Source organism: Aulonocara sp. 'chitande type north' Nkhata Bay, linkage group LG12 (genome assembly GCF_057382095.1).
Source record: "Aulonocara sp. 'chitande type north' Nkhata Bay isolate Kocher_YH1m ecotype deep benthic linkage group LG12, A_spYH_male_GT1.1, whole genome shotgun sequence".
NCBI classification, from domain to species: domain Eukaryota; kingdom Metazoa; phylum Chordata; class Actinopteri; order Cichliformes; family Cichlidae; genus Aulonocara; species Aulonocara sp. 'chitande type north' Nkhata Bay.
In genome coordinates this window covers 9,839,063-9,859,063 of record NC_141355.1, presented here as the reverse complement: position 1 = coordinate 9,859,063, position 20,001 = coordinate 9,839,063, and the positions used below count along the sequence as shown (strand labels likewise).

The window sequence follows — 20,001 nt, the reverse complement described above, 5'->3', positions numbered from 1 at the left end:
ATATCCACCTTAAATTTCCAAAAAAGTATTTTATTTAACATCTTTGATGCTCTGATAAGATAAGATAAGATAACCTTTATTAGTCCCACACGTGGGAAATTTGTTTTGTCACAGCAGGAAGTGGACAGTGCAAAAGTTATGACGCAAAAATTAGAATACAATAAGAATAAATACAGTACACAGCTGTACAGAATAGAATAAAATAATATACTATATACAGTAGAATAAAATAGAATAAAAATATACAATAAGATAAAAATAGAATACAAATGCTATATACAACTGAGTAAAAATACAACGATGCCAGAAAAGATTATTGCACTTAGTGTTATTGCACATGTGTGGATGTGTGTGTTTGTTCAGTTAAAGTCATTGTTGTGGAGTCTGACAGCAGTGGGGAGGAAAGACCTGCGAAATCTCTCCGTCCCACACCGTGGGTGCCGCTGTCTCCCACTGAAGGAGCTGCTCAGTGCTGTCACAGTCTGCTGCATGGGGTGGGAGACGTTGTCCAACAGGGATGACAGCTTAGCCGCCATTCTCCTGTCACTCACCACCTCCACTGGGTCCAGAGGGCATCCTAGAACAGAGCTGGCCCTTCGGATCACCCTGTTCAGTCTCTTCCTGTCCCCAGCAGAGATGCTGCCGCCCCAGCAGACCACGCCATAAAAGATAGCAGAAGCCACCACAGAGTCATAGAAGGTCTTTAGGAGTGGGCCCTCCACCCCAAACGACCTGAGTCTCCGCAGCAGGTACAGCCTGCTCTGCCCTTTCCTGTAGAGGGCGTCTGAGTTATGAGTCCAGTCCAGTCTGTTGTTCAGATGAACACCAAGGTACCTGTAGCTGTCCACAGCCTCAATGTCCATACCCTGGATGTTCAGTGGTTGCAGTGGAGAATGCTTGTGCCTGCGGAAGTCTACCACCAGCTCCTTGGTTTTACTGGCGTTGATCTGGAGGTAGTTCAGCTGGCACCAGTCCACAAAGTCTTGAGTCAGTCCTCTGTACTCCTTGTCGTCCCCATCAGTGATGAGGCCGACTATTGCAGAGTCATCAGAGAACTTCTGCAGGAAGCACTGGGTGGAATTGTGGGAGAAGTCTGCAGTGTAGATGGTGAAGAGGAACGGAGCCAGAACCGTTCCCTGTGGGGCCCCCGTACTGCAGACGACCCTGTCCGACACACAGCCCTGAGTCCTCACATACTGTGGTCGGTCGGTGAGGTAGTCCAAAATCCAGGTAGTGAGGTGATGGTCCACTCCAGAGTTCTCCAGCTTGTCCTTCAGAACCGAGGGAAGAATGGTGTTGAAGGCACTGGAGAAATCAAAGAACATGATTCTCACAGTGCTTCCAGCGGTCTCCAGGTGAGCGAGGGAACGATGTAGGAGGTGAATGACGGCATCATCCGCTCCAATGCCAGGCTGGTAGGCAAACTGAAGTGGGTCCAGTGATGAGCTTGTTAGGCGCCGAAGCTGAGCCAGGACCAACCGCTCCAGGGTCTTCATCAGGTGGGATGTCAGAGCCACCGGCCTGTAGCTGTTGAGGTCCTTGGGGCGTGAAGTCTTTGGCACTGGTACAACACAGGAGGTTTTCCAGAGCTGTGGGACTCTTCCCAACCTCAGGCTCAGGTTGAAGAGGTGCTCCATCACCCCACACAGTTGGTCCGCGCAGGACCTGACGACCCTCGAGCTGATGCCATCTGGGCCCGCTGCCTTCTTGCCATTAATCCTCCTCAGTTCCCTCCTAACCTGGGTGGTTGAGAGAGACAGGCTGGAGCCTTGTGTTGAGTGTGTATTGGATGCTGTTGTTGGGGGTGGGGGGGAGTGAGCAGGGTGAATAGAGGAGGTGTGAAGTGTCTGAGGTGTCAGAGGTGGAACAGCAGCAGTGGGGGTGGGTGAGTCTGCAGCCGATGTTGTAGACTGTCTCATGGTTGAATCAAATCTGTTGAAGAAATGATTCAGTTCATTTGCCCACCTCACATCCCTCCCAGGCAGAGAGTTCTGCTGTTTGTGGCCTGAGATGGTTCTGAGGCCTCTCCAGACTTCACCAACGTTGTTTTGCTGAAGCTGGTTCTCCATCTTCTGCCTGTAGCCGTCCTTCCCATTCCTTATCAGTCCCCTCAACTCTCTCTGCACCCTTTTCAACTCCTCTTTGTCTTTGGATTTGAAGGCCCTCCTCTTCTGCTTGAGGACAGCTTTAATTTCTGGGGTAATCCAAGGTTTGTTGTTGGAGAAACACCGTACAGTCCTGGTAGGTACGGTGTTATCCACACAGAAATTAATATAGTCAGTAATGCATGTAGTAAGGCTGTCGATGTCCTCTCCGTGGTCGTCACAGATCACCTCCCACACAGTCGAACATCAAACATTTACATTTGTACTCAACAAATCACAAATAGTTACTAGTTATCTCCATGACAGTAACAGTGAGGAATCACAGAATTCTTACAAGTTCTGTTCAAACTGTGCAAAACCAGTGCTGTAAGTTGAGCACACATTATACTTCACATTACCTTTAGCAGACAATTCAGACACCTTTAAGTGTTTTGGTGCTGTTCTCACTACATAAATGTCAGTACACATAGACTCTTGACTTTTCAAATTATCCAAATACAAATATAGAGAATTAAACATTTTTTCTATAATTGAAAGAAAATCTGAATTGAAGAAATTACAGGAACAAGTTTACACCCACATATTTTGCACACAGAACTGAGCAGTAAAGCTGAAAATGTACATCTTAAAACTGCATCAGGTAACAAACAAAAACTTTAAACTTGTTTTGAGAACTTCAACTGCAAATTTTTGGATAACTACAAAATGCCAGCAATGTACTGTACATGCAGCATACTTTTACACTATTGTAATCCAAGAAACAAAATCACCACATTTTTACCAGATACATTTTTCAGATATAAAACAGTGAATCAAAAGTAGAACATGTACTTTTACAAATTGTGTCTAGTAAAACTTCACATTGTTAAAAACTTCCCACTCACAATCAGAAATGTAACAATTGTTTCAAAAACATAACATCTGTAGAGTATGTAACATGGTATACCTTTATCACTTCGTCTCAAACAAGAGGGGTAGGACTAGATCCACTCATGGTCAGCAATGTCTGAGATGAGAGTGAGGACTCTGGGATTGACTGAGAACACTTTTTTCTTCTTGGATTCAACCTTGGTGCCTCTCTCAGGATTTATGGAAAAGAAACACCTTCATGAAAAAAGGGCAAGAGAGATGGAGGAAATTAACAACCTGAGGTGGGATATCAAATGGCCAAGTTTGATAAGCACAAAAATAAATCCATAATAAAAGAAATTTTACCGTTGAAGGAACTCCAGTGTTGATCGTAGTTCCACAGGGTAGTGTATGTTAAAGCAGTAGTAACTGCCAAACATTAGGCAGATAGCAGAGGTGAAGGTTGTGATGCGGTCGTTGACAATCTTCTTGTCAATGCTCAACATGAATGTCTCAGCAGCGAAGCAGGAGGAACCTGAGAATTAAAACAACAACAACAACAAATTAAAAACTTTAATAACAAGAGCTTTAATGTCAGTCATATATACAAATACAGAGATACTTGTTACATGGATCATAGGATGAGTTATGTTACTAGTTGAACTTATATGGTTGTGTTATCCAGTGTATTAGTGTGGAAGCAACAGAACATGAAACTAAACAAGCCAAGAGTACAAGAACGTGGCAGTTACAACAGAAAACAACAGTTTGCTTACCGCAAACAATGATGACGGGTGTTGGTGGCACTTTCTCCATCTGAACATCTTCTGCAAGGCTTGTCATCTCAACGCAGTGGAACAGAAGCTCTCCCTTCTCGTCAAAATGAGCCAGTAAAAGAAACATCTCAATGACTTCTGACTGGACTGCCCTCTTTCAGTCTGAAGTTTGAGAACAGCATTCAGGACTTGCTTGTGCTTTTGTGCATCAACATATTTGAGGAACTTTAACAGACGTGCACCCTTTTTGTCCACATTGGCAAGGAAGGTCTCCATCAGATTCACACCAGTCAGTTCTTGGAAATGTGCGGTCATACCAACTTCATTGAAGAGAAAGGGCCATTCCTGGCATAGTTTCTGGATGCTTGCCCCTTTGTTGATGTCTTTACGCTGCGTGTAATAGGTGCACTTGACTAGTTCTTTCACAACATCTGTACTGTAGTTATTCTTTTTAAACAGCTTCTTCATTTCTTCTTTTTTTTCAAGCTGACTCTCCACAGTCTCAGAGAGTGGCAAATGCTTTGGCTCCCAGCTAATACAGCCATATGTGTCTTGAACCCTTGCTTTTTGTTCAGCTGGTATTTCATCTGTGTCGTTGTCGTCATCTGATATTGCTTTGCGTTTTTTTTTACCTTTGGTGTGTCAGGTCGCTTAACATTTTCAACTCTTGCCTGAAGTTGCTTTATAAGAGAATGATATCCAGGTCCAATAACATCACCATCAACCACATCTTGAAGAGACTTGGGAAACTTGGCCACCATCCTTTTTGCTATCTCTGTAGTAGGGCTGCTCGATTATGGCAAAAATGATAATCACGATTATTTTCACTGAAATTGAGATCTCGATTATTTGACGATATTTAACCCTTTAAGACCTACTATAGAACCAAGTCCGCCAGAGCTTATATTATTTTTTTACATGTTGTAGCGCCATTTGTGGGAGCATTTCAAGTTGCTATACATCAATACAACTGTTATAGCCCATATTTTAATAATATGTATTCATTAAGTCCACAGTAACTATATTAATTGCAAAAAAGTGCAATAAACTACGAAAAAATGTAAAATCATTTTGGGTTTTTTTACATATATTTCTACTTGGAGAAATTTAAGAGGTTTATCCCTCAAAACTTTAAATACAAAAAAGTTGCAAAAAATAGTTTACAACAGCAGGAAATTTATTTTGAGTGTCTTCATAGTTTTATTTTGGAGATATAGCAATTTTTATATACTGCAGGAAAAACAAAAAAAACAATCCTATGATGCAAATTTGCAAAGAAAACAGCATGTGCATCAAAATAAACTATTTCCAGCAGTGCAATTTGAGTTCTAAGCATCCCAGAAACTATTCAGAAAAGTCAAACATGACTTATAAAAACACCAGTATAGGCTTTTAAGGCCTACAAGTAAAAAACTACATTTTCTGCGAAATGACGTCACTTCCTGTTTCGGGCAGGAAGTGACGTGCGATAGTTTGCGCTGACGTCTGTTTCACTGTGGGAAGTGTTACGAACAGCTGATCGGATCGGCAAAGCGTGTTTCTGGAATATTATGTTTTTGTTCCTGCAAGCGCTTTTTATGGAAGGAAACCGTGACCGAGGACAAGCTGATGGCATGAGATGTAAGTTTCATATGCAAAATAATTATTGCGCTAGCTTACATGATTCAGGTTCTACAGGGATTTAAACATAGTTACACAAAATGGAGCGTGCTGCTCTGACAGGCTTTAAAGGGTTAACAATAACAATGTATTGAATAATGACTTTAAAAAATTATAAAATGTTTGCAATATAAAAAATAAATGAAAAATGTAAACATCTAAGTTTAGTGAACTTTGCAGTGTTGCTCTGTGGTGCAGCTACGACACCGTAGAAAAGTTTACAAACTATGTCTACTTGACACATCTGACTCCGCGAACCCATAATGTTTCCAAACCACTGAAGTTTTTTTTTACCTCTCTTTTCAACCAACGGCAGTCACTCTCCTCTCCAAATAACTTCTGCTTAGCTTTCCGAGCTTCCCTCGGGTCCTCTTAATTGTTGTGACGCTGTTCGAAATGCGGAGAGGTGCGCTCGATTTGCCACACGGAGCAGCGCGAGAGTAAAGCATGAGGGAGGTGCTAATAATCAGCTCAGTCATTTTTAATGATCGTTGAAAGCCCAGATCGTAATCGTGATTAAAATTCAATTAATTGAGCAGCCCTACTCTGTAGTATTGTGTTTGGTTGGATTCTTACAAGTCTTCATCATTTCAGAGACCACAATCCTTATCATTTCTCATCTTTGTCTTGCGCTTGGTCTTTTCTGTCTTTCCAAGTTCTGCACCAACTCCTCAGGGAGCCTCTGCCATGGTATCTCAAATCTCTCTACCCAGTTTGGTAGTAATGGTGTACAGATTCCTGAAAGTGATGAAGTAGTGGTGGATGATGTTGGTGAAGAAGAAATTGAAGGTGGAGAAAGAAGGACATCCACTGGAGAGGAATGTACAGCAATTGGTGTCGAAGTGCCAGAGACTTTAAAAGTACATAAAAAAAGAGATATGAAAGCATTAGATCATGTTTTCTGTTATGTTAAATTCTGCACTGCATAGATACATTTTGAGATATTAAGGTTACACAGCATGGTCAAAACTTAATAATGCAATTTGTCTGATAGATTGCATTTCGAAACTCAAAGTGTATTAAATTTCCCCACAAAGCATCCAAGTTTTATTTACACAGAAAGCATGGTTAAATAATGATGGCCACATCAGACTCAGGAACACTCATATTCTAAGTATTTCCAACTTCAAGAGCCCTCTGTGCGTTTGGTGTGGTGACAATGTTTTACACTTACCATTTTGGGTCCAGGCAGCCACTAGTCTTCTAGCTTGTATGGGCTTGAACACTGGCAGCAGGTCATTTTCTGTAATGTACTTTAAATCATCTGTGGTTTCTGCACCAAGTGTTGTCAAAGTATCTTCTACTGACTTGAGAAGTTGATCAGGAAGGTCCGGAAGCACTCCTGCTATTGCATCCCCTATGTTCTTTAAGATAAGCACCTGCGATTCAGCCATACCTGTTAAGACACACATACAAAGAGTTTGGCTCTGGCCCATGATGTCATATCAAGGCATTCAGTCTGACAAGACGCTGTGCTTCAGTGGAACAATCTGGTGTCCGTTTTTCACGTAAGATGATAACGGCCACAAGTCAATCAGTTCACTGATGAGTCTGCACTCTAATCTCCCAGTGTCATTTTTTACAGAGTACATGTGGTAGCAAGAAAGAAATTCTGCATCATAAACTCTCATGAGAAAATGAAGAGCAGACTCATCTTTAATAAGAATGAGGAGAAGTTCACCAAACTCCATTGACTGATCAAACTTAGTGACAATAAAGTGACCCTTTCTGTAATTAAGCCCATTATACTGAACAGCAACTGGAATCTTTGTATTGCTTTCAGTAAAGCCAAAATGTAGGACTGCGTCTTTAACTTGCTCACTGTAAAGCTCTGAGTAAAATGGTGAGCAATCTTTTATTTGCAATGCTGGAGGACTCACTGACCCAGCAGAAAGGAAGGCCTGAAACATCTGATGTCTCTCTGAAAGAGTCAAGCACAGATTTTTGAAATTTTTCAGATGCCTTGCACATCTTTTGAAGTAACTGTGTTTGCTCTCAAAGCGCATTGTCCAAAGCCTGATGAGAGGGCCAAATTTTAGGATCAGCCCTGGATAATGTCGTAAGTAATGGTGTTTAGGTCTTAAGTTGATATTAGGAAACAGCACCTTTCTGGTTTCCAAATACTCTTGGATGAGAGCATCCAGATAAGTAACCTGAGCCTTGGAAATTTGCTGAGCACAAATTAGGCCAACAATGTCCTTAAGCTGCAACGTTAACTGCCACACATCATCTTGACAGTTCTGCACTCTGTCTCCAATTATGAGAGGTAAAAGTCTCAAGAAGTTCCAATTTTGAACAGCTTGTCCACCAAGTTTCAATGTTTTTGGACTGACCTCACAAGGTTTGGATGAAGCATCTGTTTCTTTGTATTTAAATTGCTTGATGCGCCTGTTCAGAATTGGGTAAGTGAACCATTTATTTGTGTTGATGAAGTACTTGAGGTAAAGAGCAAGATCGTATGAGAGGACACCCTCAAAGATGTCATGACCGAGACATGGGGGCATGCCAGGTGTGCAAACATCAAAGCTTTGTAAAGAATTAAATACAGACCTGAACTTTATCCCCTGAACTTCTGACACGTCTTCTCTTTCCAGTTGTTCAGTGGCAGATCTATACGTTTCTGGGGTCCGCTGAGGTCCACACACTGCTGGATCAGCACCCTGAAATTCAGTTCGAGTTAACAGACAATATCTGCATAAGTACACTGATGAACTGAAATTTTCTGTAAAATCCCCAATACAATGAGAGCCCAGGTTGTCTCCAGCAATGCAGTAGAGCGCTCCTTTCACTACAGTTTTGTCTGCCATTGTTATCCCATTCTCCTCTAGTACCTTCAAATCAGTCAGGAGTTCTGAAAAAACATTTTCATGGCCAAATTCTTTGAAATCCTTCTCCCTACACAGTAAGACAAGCTGCATATGATCAGTATTTGACCGGGCATTTGGGGGGGGGGGGGGGGGGGGGGGATGTTGAGTAGAGAGAAGTACACAGCCAAAACCTTGTGCTTCTTTTTGGCAGAACCAAGTGGGTTCACTACTTCAAATGCATCCTGGTATAGAACCAGCTTGAGGCAATGTGGATTTTCCTGAAAAAATTTGTTTGACACAAACACGTTACCATCACAACAGTCGCTGAGAACATCTGGTCTTGAAACATTATTAGGATCCACTGATATGAGACCTTGCCAAAAACTTGATTCCAGCATACCCTTCAAAGTATTTAGCAGAGGAACATAATAGGCAAATCTCTCCATCCTGTTCTCGTCCCTGCCCAAAAACACTTTTCTGGGTTCAACATACTTGAACACATCTTTAAAGCACTGAACTCTTGAATAAGCAGTTCTCATGGGCCCTGTGTGACAAGCTGAGAACAAGTCAGATTGTTTTACTGTGTCACAGATTTTTACAATGTCTTCATCTGAAACTGACATATCTTTTAGAAGTGACCTTAGTCTATTCAATGTATACATCTGTCCCAATTCATGTATATTTTGTATTTCTTCAACAATGGTTTGAATGGTAGATGCTGGCAGAAGATGTAGTAGTTTAATGTAAAACATACATACATTTCTGAGATACAGGTCACTGAAATTAGACCCATCCATTCCAGGGTCTTCTATATCTGATACACTGGCACCTTCCTGTATGGTGGCACTTGTAGATGGACTCTCTGACTGAGTATCTTTGTTTAAACCACAAATCACATTTTCCAAACGTTTGTGTTTTCTAGACATATGGGAGGTAAATGTAGATTTTACAGAGAACTCACTTTGGCATCCTCTCACTGGACAAGTTACATGCCGTCCCTCTTCTATGTGTTCCTTTAAGTGAGCAATCAAAGCTTTAGTTCCCTCACATTGGCGTTCACAAAGTGAGACAGTGCAATTCAAACCCATTAAGGTAGCATTCTGAGAAACAGTTGCGGTACCAGTGTGGTGGCGGTAGAAGTGAGACTTTAAAGCAGCATATCCAGAAAACACCTGCTTACAACTTACTTCAACACATTTAAAAATACACCGGGGTTCATTACGATGCAGTCTGCAATGCAAAACATAAGCTTTCACGGACTGAACCGATTCTCCACATATGCTGCAAAAATACATAGTCAATATGACACAGCTGCGAGGCTAGCTAACTTAAAGCTTCAGCCGGATGTCAAACAAGGCGGAAAAATCCAGGCCGCATTTAGACAAAGCATTCAAATATAGCTATACTAATTAGACGGTTTCCATTAATCCACCCGTCTCCAAAACACGTCTCAACGAGCACTGCTGATTTTGCAAGGCTCTTTTCAGCCTAATGTAGCTAACGCTAATGCTAGAAACGAGTTAAAGCTAACGTAAATTTATCATTTGCGCCTTCACTGCCTGCAACACAATGCTGTCGATAAATAAACCAAGTTGGATTATTTTCTTACCGTAGTAACTGAAGACGAGCTGTGGCAGACGTTAAATTAAAAAAATGAGAAACAAGTCGACGAAAATGAAGATAGCGTGATGCCGTAGTAGTCCAAAGCAAAACTTGTGTGGAGCTGTACAGACGTTATCTGCGGCGGAGCCTGATGCAGTGCGCTGATTGGTCCATTTGAAATCAGGCGCCTTGATGTGAAACGGTGCTCTAAACTTCAGGGGAAAATGCCTAGTTTTGGGAGGAGGTGCTTTTAAAATCTTTTTTCTTCATATGATAATTAACTATGAATAAATAGAACAGACAACAGATTATTATTTTAATACTTATGGGATTATATGAATTTACTCAATAATATAGTATGTCTATCATTAGCTGTAGGTCTCTCCAGTTGTTGTTAGCTTTTACATTTTAAACTCATGGTTTATTGAGTTCAACAGAATGTAGATTTAACAGCTACATCCCATATTCTTTACAAAAACTACATCCAAAAATTGCCCTAATACATTTCTAGTATAAAGATCTTGGGACATATGTACCTGTTATATTACAATTTGAGAAAGAATATGCTGTATTAAATGTGCTATGAATCAAGAATGGATTTAATGTAAAGTGCTTTGGGCTTCTTGAAAACCGCTATCTAATCCATTATTATTATTATGTGAAATTAATGCAAAAATCACAAAGTCATATTACAGCATGTATCCATTACCAGCACAACCATGCTTACATTCAGCAATTAAAACCTGTATTTTTTTCAATAAATAAATGTAAAAAAAATTGTGTTTGCCTGTTCTAAACTTTATTGGAATCTTCCGTTAAAAAAACTATGCAAGAGTGATTTACAGTAGGTTTATGTATTTTTTTCAGAGAAAAAATGTACATATTACAGTTTTTCCACATTTCTTTATTTACGGCAATTTCACATCAAATCAACAGTTTTAAACTGTTTTATAGTTAACAGGTTTGTCCTGTCGTATTTTTAACTGTCTTTCACTGTTAAATATACGGATCTTTTTTACAGTGTACTCAAGAAAGACAGTTGCAATTGACTCTTCCTACCAATTTCTTTGTCGCCACCAGCACAAGCTCCCCAACATGTAAAACACAGCTTTATTAAAAACAGACAAACTCTAAAGAATGCCCATTCCAGACATGACCAAGTTATTACAAATACACACTTTCCATAAAGCTGCCAAAACCCTTTATCTGTCATCTCCCTCGCTGCTCCTCTGAACCTTTTATTTGTAAAGCAGGGCCTTTATATGCTCTCTACACTTCAGAGTGAATGCTCTGCCATTCACTCTGCGGCAGATGAATAGTGTGACGCAACAGAGGACGGACAGTGTTGATCTTTTGACATGCTGTGAAAAAAACCCACTTGCTTCTTCAAAGCTGTTGTGTAGCTGACTGGGAGATCAGAGGGAAAAGAAAGATATGTTTACAGCTTAACTTAAATCACATATTGATTCAGTTGCTTATTTTCAGTAGCCATTTGTGTATATTCAGGCTGATCAGCTAAGCTCTTAGACTACTAAGACCTAAGGGGAAAAAATAACAGTGTTTACTCAGATTATGTAGGAATAACAACCTCCTACACATTTTACTGAAAAACGTCAGTTTTGTTTACCGAGAAACAGGTTTTACTCATTGTGACCCACTGGCCACTCATCTTCATATTTTCCCCACAATTCCTAGATCTTTCCTAACAAAGGATGTTTACCTCTTTAGGCGCTTTTTAACATTTCTGTTCTTCCCTTAATATTCAGTGCATATGTGGATATTTTCACGATTCACCGACAAAAATAAATAGCAATATATTTTGCAAACGTTATTCTGTGCATGGTCATTATGGCACATGAGTTATATCAAGCAATGCTTGAGCTACCAGATAAAAAAAAAAAGCATATGGTTAGACCATATTTTTGCTGAACATCTTAAACATGCCAGTAATAAGCTGGCATCCATTTCTTTCCATCTGTTTTACTGGTTGCATGATCCATGGCTTGTTGCCAGACCCAGTGTTATCTGTTCTGTTAGTGCCGATCATTAAGGATTAGGCTAGGAAAGTCAGCAGTCTTGATAACTACAGACCAACACTATTAGCGAAGACAACGTCAAAAGTTTTAGAAAGAAACTGGCTCCATAGATTACATATGTTCATTAACTTCACTGATAATCACTTTGACTTCAAACTCAAGCATGGTGCTGATTTTTGTATATATTCTTTGAAATAAACTTTAAACCGATGTAGAAGACAGAATTCATCACTTTTTATCAATGCCTCCAAAGCATTTAGGTGTGTAATTTATAAAGTTACTTGCTAAGTTCAGTCAAGGAGGGGTGCCAAATACATCATGAAATTTCTGGTTTAACTGTTAAAGACAAGCAGACATTGCAAGCTGTTGCATTTCTGCCCTGGTTGGAGTTAGTGATGGTGTTAGACAAGGAGGAATTTTGTCCCCAATTCTTGTCAATGTTTATGTTGATGATTTGTCAAAGAAATTAAGAGCCTATATGGGATACATGGTATTTTATTGATCCATTTTATGTATATAGATGATCTTGTTGTCTTTAGTCTTAGCAGTGCTGGTCTCCAGCGGCTCTTTCACATACGTTCTCCTTACTGTATGACGTTTAACATGATATCAGATACAATGTCTGTAAAAGAGCACTGACAATTTGCAGAAGCAAGTAAGGACAACTATCAAAGATTTCCAGAGTTGAAATTGTCAGATAATCATTTTACTGTCTGTAACAAGTTCAGATATCTTGGACGTCTCACATCAAATGTCAGATGATAATGGAAATGTTGGATGAAGTGTGCATACATCTTAGGTAAATTTAATGCATGTGTCGATAGATAGACCATTTCTTCATTTAGAACATAATGTACACCTCTGTATATGAAAGACCTTTGGACAAATTATAGGAAAACAAGTTTATGGAAACTTCATGTAGCTTTTATTGAGGCTTTGAGGTTATTACTGAATACACTGAGATGTTTGTAACTGCTGGAGCCACTACATTTAAAGTTTTATTAACACATCTCATTGATAAATATATGTGCATGCACATGAAGCAGATACAAGGTTTAGCACCGCACGTTATCACTCTTCATTGTGGAGACACTGGTATAGGTGCAGAAAGGTGTATTTTTATTAGTTTTTCTCTTGTTTTTGTGTTACTGTATGTGATTTGTTTTGTTTCTATGGACATAAAGATTGACTGAATAAAAATTGATTGATAGTCATGAAATTATGTTGCAGCCAAGTGCTGCTGATCATATACACTTGATTAGCTTTATCATCAGCAAGACTGAGCACCTTTATATAGGCAGTAGTTTCTGAGTTTTTTGGTCTGGTGCATGTTAACACATCGTGGACGTTCCAGCAAATTATCCTAAGGTCAGAAAAGCAGGAAAATCCAAGCTGATGGGTTTTCACAATGTAATGTGATGTGATTTTTTTCTTTAATTGTTTATATTGGGGTTTTTTGATGTTGTTAAAGTAACTTTTCCATCATCACTATAGGTCATCAAAAAATAAAAAATAAAAGAAAATGCAGTTGCAAAGAATGGTCTGGACTTTTACATCAAAAAAGCAGAGCCACACACTGAAATGAGAGAGCAGCCAAAAGTAGATTCTTACTTTGTTTGGTCATAAGAGGCTGAATTACATGCTTGGTTAATTTTTTAATTTTTTTTAACAGACTTGGGTCAAAGGTATTTTTTTAACCAGTTTTGTGGCTGAAGGGGAAAAAAGTGTAGTTTAAAGAGCGTACAATCATATGACGCAAACATCAGTTACTAAATCCCTTAGCATCTGACTGGTGTAACCATGTTTAAAATGAGCCCTATTGCGCTGGAAACTGTGTGCATGAACATGAATGCTGTGTCAACACAAGCTAAGTTAAAACCTTCACTTATCTTGCACATGATCAGAGTCATTGTCGGCTTCTCATCCATAGCAGCCTTATGTAAGTCTTCATTGTAGCCTCATGTAAGCATAAAATGCCAAAACCTTACATGTAAACAATAAAATGTTTTCTATTGTTTTTGAGTTTCCCTCACTAACATTATCTGTACCAACAAATATCCAATAAATATATAAAATGTTTGTGCTAATTGGTTGAAATTCAGAAGTGAAATACTAAAATAGTACTCAGGGCCTGTTTGCCTCAGTCACACATAACTGCAGGCTAAATTTTGATTACAATACACTAATTAGTTGTTGTTTCTTCTTTGAAAAAAAAATCAATAAATAAGAAAATCCAACTGATTTTTGCAAAAAATATGTGTTTTATAATTTTGTAGGGACTGTTAAAGACCTGCATGCAAATATTCTATCAATAACTCCAGTGCAACTTAGTCACAGTAACTCCCACAGCTCTGCCTGCTTACTACTCTTTTTTCTACAAGCTTTGTTTGCTAACCCATTAATTTGTTATTTTTCTCATTTGCGTACAAGAAATAACTTCATAGTTTATTTAAAGTTCATATTTGTGTCATTGATTCCCCCTCATCAGTATGGAAATTGTTGCTCTGTTGTGTAGCACTTTATACTCAGGAGGACGGCTATATAAAAAGTAAATGCTTCAATATAGCTAATTAGCGACAATAAGCTACATTTATATTAAATTTTCTGACTCTACATCCTCCCAAAGCCTAGCAAAGTCAAAAATGCTTACTGGTTACCAACAGGGCAAATTTACAGATGTAGCTTCAGTGGGACTTGGAACGGAAATGACTGCACCCACACAAGGAAAGTCAATTATTGGCAGAGAGAATGGTTTCACCTCCAAATTTCAGTTTAAAATTCCATGGTGACCAGAACTTTGTAATGAACTCTGTGACGTCTTATATCTGAACTCTCCAATACATAGCAGTGTAAAATAGACCATGTGGCTTGGTACCAGACAACACATATAGTTGACTGCAAACCTTAAACTGCAGCCGCTTGGAAATATTTGCACTAAAGCAAAAAATAAAAATAAAAAAAAGACATAAGGTTAATAAAATTCATTTTTGTCACTGTGGTCTGCTCACTGAAACTTTTTCCCCATTGAACCATGACAGTAAAAAGCATCTTGACCTCCACCAAGCAGATTCTTTGTCTAAATATAGAAATATTTTACCAGGCTGGGATGAAATTTAAATAATTCAATCCAATCAGTGTTTTTCAATTCAAGCTCATCTATATAGCGCTAAATTGAAACAATAGTTTCCTCAAAGCTATTTATATTGTAAAGTAGAGACCGTAATAATGTAAAGAAAAGCCCTATGAGCAAGAACTTGGTGATGGTGGAGGAAAAACTCAGTTAGATTGATGGGCAAGTATTTGCTTTGACCAGTTAGGATTGGGTGGATGGATACAGGATGAAAAGTTTGAAGTACAGTAACATCTTCTATCTATTTCTATCTTTGCTAACAACCAGTCAAGAATCAGAAATCCGCAAATGCCAGTGCTTCACCGAGTCATCCCGAAATACTCTAGGCTGTCTTATAGCTAACCCTATAGATAAGTAGTATTTATGTCTTCATTTGCTCATGATATGTGAACACTGTTTAAATATGCCAAAATAAGCCCTTTTTTATTGTACCCCCATTGAAAATCAGCATGAATATTATAACACTTAGAAGCCCAAGTCTAGGTCACTCTTTTCTTTGAGGTGAACTGAAGCGCTCATAAATATCTACATAACCCCAGCATGTATGACATGCTCTTATTTTGCCCTATGCTGTCAGGCTGCTGGAGGAGTTGCTGCTGACACAAATGTGTGTGTGTGTTTGTGTGTTTCAGGGGTCAGCCTCCTGGTGCCTCATGGATCCGTGGCTGAAAATATGTCCTGGGAGATGTACATGGTGATCAATCAGGGAGAAGCAAGGTGAGGCCACAGTTTACCTAAATATCATTTGAAGCATCTATCTGCCTGTCACTCTCTCTCTATCTTATCATCCATCTGCCCTGACTCTCCATCACCTGTCATCGCTGTCCTGCTTTGCTCTAATTATTTACTATCTTTTGTTACTTTGTTTGCAGCTGCAGTATCAGCGCTCTGTCATTGTGGGATGAAGGAATTCGATTTAGGCTTTCTGATATGTTTTCTTACAGCCTGTTGTCTGTGTTGAGTTTAGCTTCTAGTCTTCCAAGTATGAAATTTCAACCAAAACAAAAAAATATTTAATTAAAAAAATCAAGCTTTTTAAAGATCAGTTGGAGGATTTCATGTCACTGTCTCTAAACATTGTAAATGGCCTGTATTTGTATAGCGCTTTACTTAGTCCCTAAGGATCCCAAAGCGCTTTACACATCCAGTCATCCACCCATTCACACACACATTCACACGCTGGTGATGGCAAGCTACATTGTAAGAGGATAGCAAGACAGTCTGAGTGTAACACACATATGCTTGTGCTGTCTTTCATACTTCATACAGCCTTTTAGAGCCAAAATGAGAAGTTGTTTATGATGTGTCTGAGGCGGTTGGCTGACAAATCTTGTATCAAACAAAGACTACAGATACTCTTCTTAGGCTAAAAAATACATTGATAATGAAAGGAGCCTTCACAAGATATTACACATCAGACTCCTTTTTTCCATCATGGTTTGTAGTAGTCAGGATATAAAACTGTTCTGGAGGAACTTTGTTTTGTTGCTGATTAATAATGGATGATTGAGCTGCTGAACCATTCATGCTTGACCCTGTACTATCTCCTGTAAATTACATATGGAAAGCAAGATGCAAAAAAAAAAAGTTTCCTGAAAAAACATTCATCAGGAAAGCTGTAATTATTTTTCTTACCGGTAATGCAATCAAAAGCTTTTGATTTGCAGGTTTTGACTCTGAACTGCAGAATGCAAAAACAAATGCCTGCACTTTTGGAAAAGAAGGTAGGAGAACATCTAAAAGAAAAATGGAGGCACTAATCAAAAGGAGTTTGCTTTTGTTGAAATTAGTGATTTACCTCTGTCTTTGAAAATTGTCTTTGATGAATGGTTTGCTCTCAAGTAAAATATATGTGACTAAATCCAAAATAAATTAAATGTCAGACAAAATAAGAAATGCCAGTTACATTCATTGGCTAAACACATCAGCTAACTATCATTTTAATGTTAGCTAATGTACCTTAGCTATAGGCCTCTAAGCTTATCAATTGCTGTTAATCCTTTTTTATGTTTGGAGCTTGAAAATTTTTAAAGAAGTCATGTCAAGAAGAAGTCAAAGGTAATAAAGAATCAATAGATAGAAAGGCAACCTGTCTCAAACCAGTTGTAGCCCCGCACTGACTGACTGCAGCTTGGCGTCAGTCTCAGACAGATTGGCCAAGGATTGTAAATAATTGTTTAATTTGTAAATGCAGACAGATGGCAATACACTGCAGTCATTCTATGTCAATCAACAGAGGATTTGACTCAACTGGTTGCCAGCTGGTTGCATTCTGGTGTGTCATTTTCCCATCCTGCAGTAACTATGTAACTGTTTTCGGAGGAATTTCTTGAATTCTGTTTCAGATCCATGAGTTTCTGGCTGGACTCTGCATAGAAGCTGTTACAGTAAATTTCTGGATCTATAGATGACAAAAAGTTTGGAACCTTTGCTAATTTATCACAGTCAATCACTTTATTATCATAGATGCAACTGTAACTGCCAACTTAACCCCATTCAATCGCAAACTTATAACAGACAGACTCCACCTTATTACCAACTGATGGCGGCTGGTGGCAGACCTGGCTCCTCTCCAAACTCTATTTATGTGCTATAGTCACTTCGCTTGAGTGACTATAGCATTAATGTCAGTAGCATATTATTGGTATGATATGTATCAAGAAACTTTTGCTTAATTATGGCTTGTTTTTTGCTGTGGCCCTCTGATCATTAACAAACTGACCATTTGACCATGCTACAATCACTGCCGCTCAGTAGTTCAGCACATTTTTTCATTTCCAAAAGCAGCTGCTTAGTATAGTTTTTGACCAGCAGGAAATAATGCATTTGTTTCCTCTAGATAGTATTTCAGGCTCCAGGCTACTGTATAAGGGATGTTTTCCTCCTCTTTTTGGACAATTCTGAGGCATTAACATTTGGGCAGCTAGCTGTAGCTGATCCATTTCACCTCTGCTAATTTAAGTCGCTAAACTTGGCTCTGTTAGTGGTGTTGGTGGCCTTATGGAGAATCTTTATTGGAACTATCTGATAACGCAATTTGTGACTCAGTTTTGGTGAGTAATAACTCACCGGTTAATTAATCAGCTGCTTAGTACTAATTAGTAAGGATGCAACTTGGTAATCAGGCTTGCTAGTGTTAGTAGTTGTAGCAATGATAGTGATCATAAAGGCGTGTTACAAAGCCATCAAAAATCAACAAATGAATATATTGGCAACCACTTGTAAAGCTTGTACAGAAGGTAATGTGTGTGTGACCCTCCCAAAAGACATCTCTGCGTCCATGTGTGTTTACCCTCAGGCTATGTGACAGATGGGCCTATCTCCCTCTCTCTTTAGGAGCCCTCTTGGTCTCTCGATATGGTTGTTCATTTCCAGAAGCCCCTCACAGGTGGTAGTGTGGGCTTTGATGTCCTAGCAGCTGTGGAGAAACTCAAGTTTACACCACACGACCCAGAGGGGACTTCGCAATGGAGTCCTCTATTTAGATAACTGACTGATAAGAAGCAAAGTCAAACGTCCAATCCTCCAATGCCTTTCCCATCCTCGTCACTCTGAGAGTCAATATGTAGTTATGTACTCCACTCGGTGTCAACAATGTGGCGCTCTGGGAGAGAGTCACGACCCGGGAAGCTTGTTTAAACGATGATGAATGCAGTGATGAACGGAGCTTGGTTGCGCTGATGGACATGCACGACAGAATAGAAGGCACATATTTCTCTCGGGGCCTTTCATCTTGGCAGCACGTACATTATGCATTCTGATCACGGCTAGGTAATGACCCTCAGATGGACTGAGCTGTCTCCAGGGCGGAAGTTTGCACAGTCTTCCCTGTGGAGATTCACAAGGGTTTCTAGTTTCCTCTGAAGTGTCACTGTTTATTTACATGGCTCCACTTGAACAAAGTAGCAAAGGAGAATAGAACCTACAGGGAGTGCAGAATTATTAGGCAAGTTGTATTTTTGAGGAATAATTTTATTATTGAACAACAACCATGTTCTCAATGAACCCAAAAAACTCATTAATATCAAAGCTGAATGTTTTTGGAAGTAGTTTTTAGTTTGTTTTTAGTTTTAGCTATTTTAGGGGGATATCTGTGTGTGCAGGTGACTATTACTGTGCATAATTATTAGGCAACTTAACAAAAAACAAATATATACCCATTTCAATCATTTATTTTTACCAGTGAAACCAATATAACATCTCCACATTCACAAATATACATTTCTGACATTCAAAAACAAAACAAAAACAAATCAGCGACCAATATAGCCACCTTTCTTTGCAAGGACACTCAAAAGCCTGCCATCCATGGATTCTGTCAGTGTTTTGATCTGTTCACCATCAACATTGCGTGCAGCAGCAACCACAGCCTCCCAGACACTGTTCAGAGAGGTGTACTGTTTTCCCTCCTTGTAAATCTCACATTTGATGATGGACCACAGGTTCTCAATGGGGTTCAGATCAGGTGAACAAGGTGGCCATGTCATTAGTTTTTCTTCTTTTATACCCTTTCTTGCCAGCCACGCTGTGGAGTACTTGGACGCGTGTGATGGAGCATTGTCCTGCATGGAAACCATGTTTTTCTTGAAGGATGCAGACGTCTTCCTGTATCACTGCTTGAAGAAGGTGTCTTCCAGAAACTGGCAGTAGGACTGGGAGTTGAGCTTGACTCCATCCTCAACCCGAAAAGGCCCCACAAGCTCATCTTTGATGATACCAGCCCAAACCAGTACTCCACCTCCACCTTGCTGGCGTCTGAGTCGGACTGGAGCTCTCTGCCCTTTACCAATCCAGCCACGGGCCCATCCATCTTGGTTTTTCCACACGCTTCTTGCGACCCTGTTGACTATTTTGAATGAAACGCTTGATTGTTCGATGATCACGCTTCAGAAGCTTTGCAATTTTGAGACTGCTGCATCCCTCTGCAAGATATCTCACTATTTTTGACTTTTCTGAGCCTGTCAAGTCCTTGTTTTGACCCATTTTGCCAAAGGAAAGGACGTTGCCTAATAATTAATTATGCACACCTGATATAGG

The 20,001-nt window shown here is 39.5% G+C and overlaps 1 protein-coding gene and 1 pseudogene across 3 annotated transcripts in view; one reads left to right on the top strand and one right to left on the bottom strand.

Moving 5' to 3' along the window:
• Positions 1–20,001, top strand: part of LOC147316932 (netrin receptor UNC5D-like) — a 310,246-nt gene that overhangs the window by 223,891 nt on the left and 66,354 nt on the right. For both annotated transcript variants that reach the window (XM_086313478.1, XM_086313477.1), the window contains one exon: positions 15,597–15,681. In XM_086313478.1, the coding sequence (XP_086169604.1) occupies positions 15,597–15,681 (85 nt within the window). The remainder of the gene's footprint in view (positions 1–15,596; positions 15,682–20,001) is intronic.
• On the bottom strand, positions 3,072–5,961 carry LOC147316933 (uncharacterized; annotated as a pseudogene). Its single transcript, XR_015131757.1, has 3 exons — positions 3,731–5,961; positions 3,321–3,489; positions 3,072–3,209 (listed from the first exon to the last, which is right to left on the bottom strand). The product of XR_015131757.1 is annotated as an uncharacterized LOC147316933 (transcript).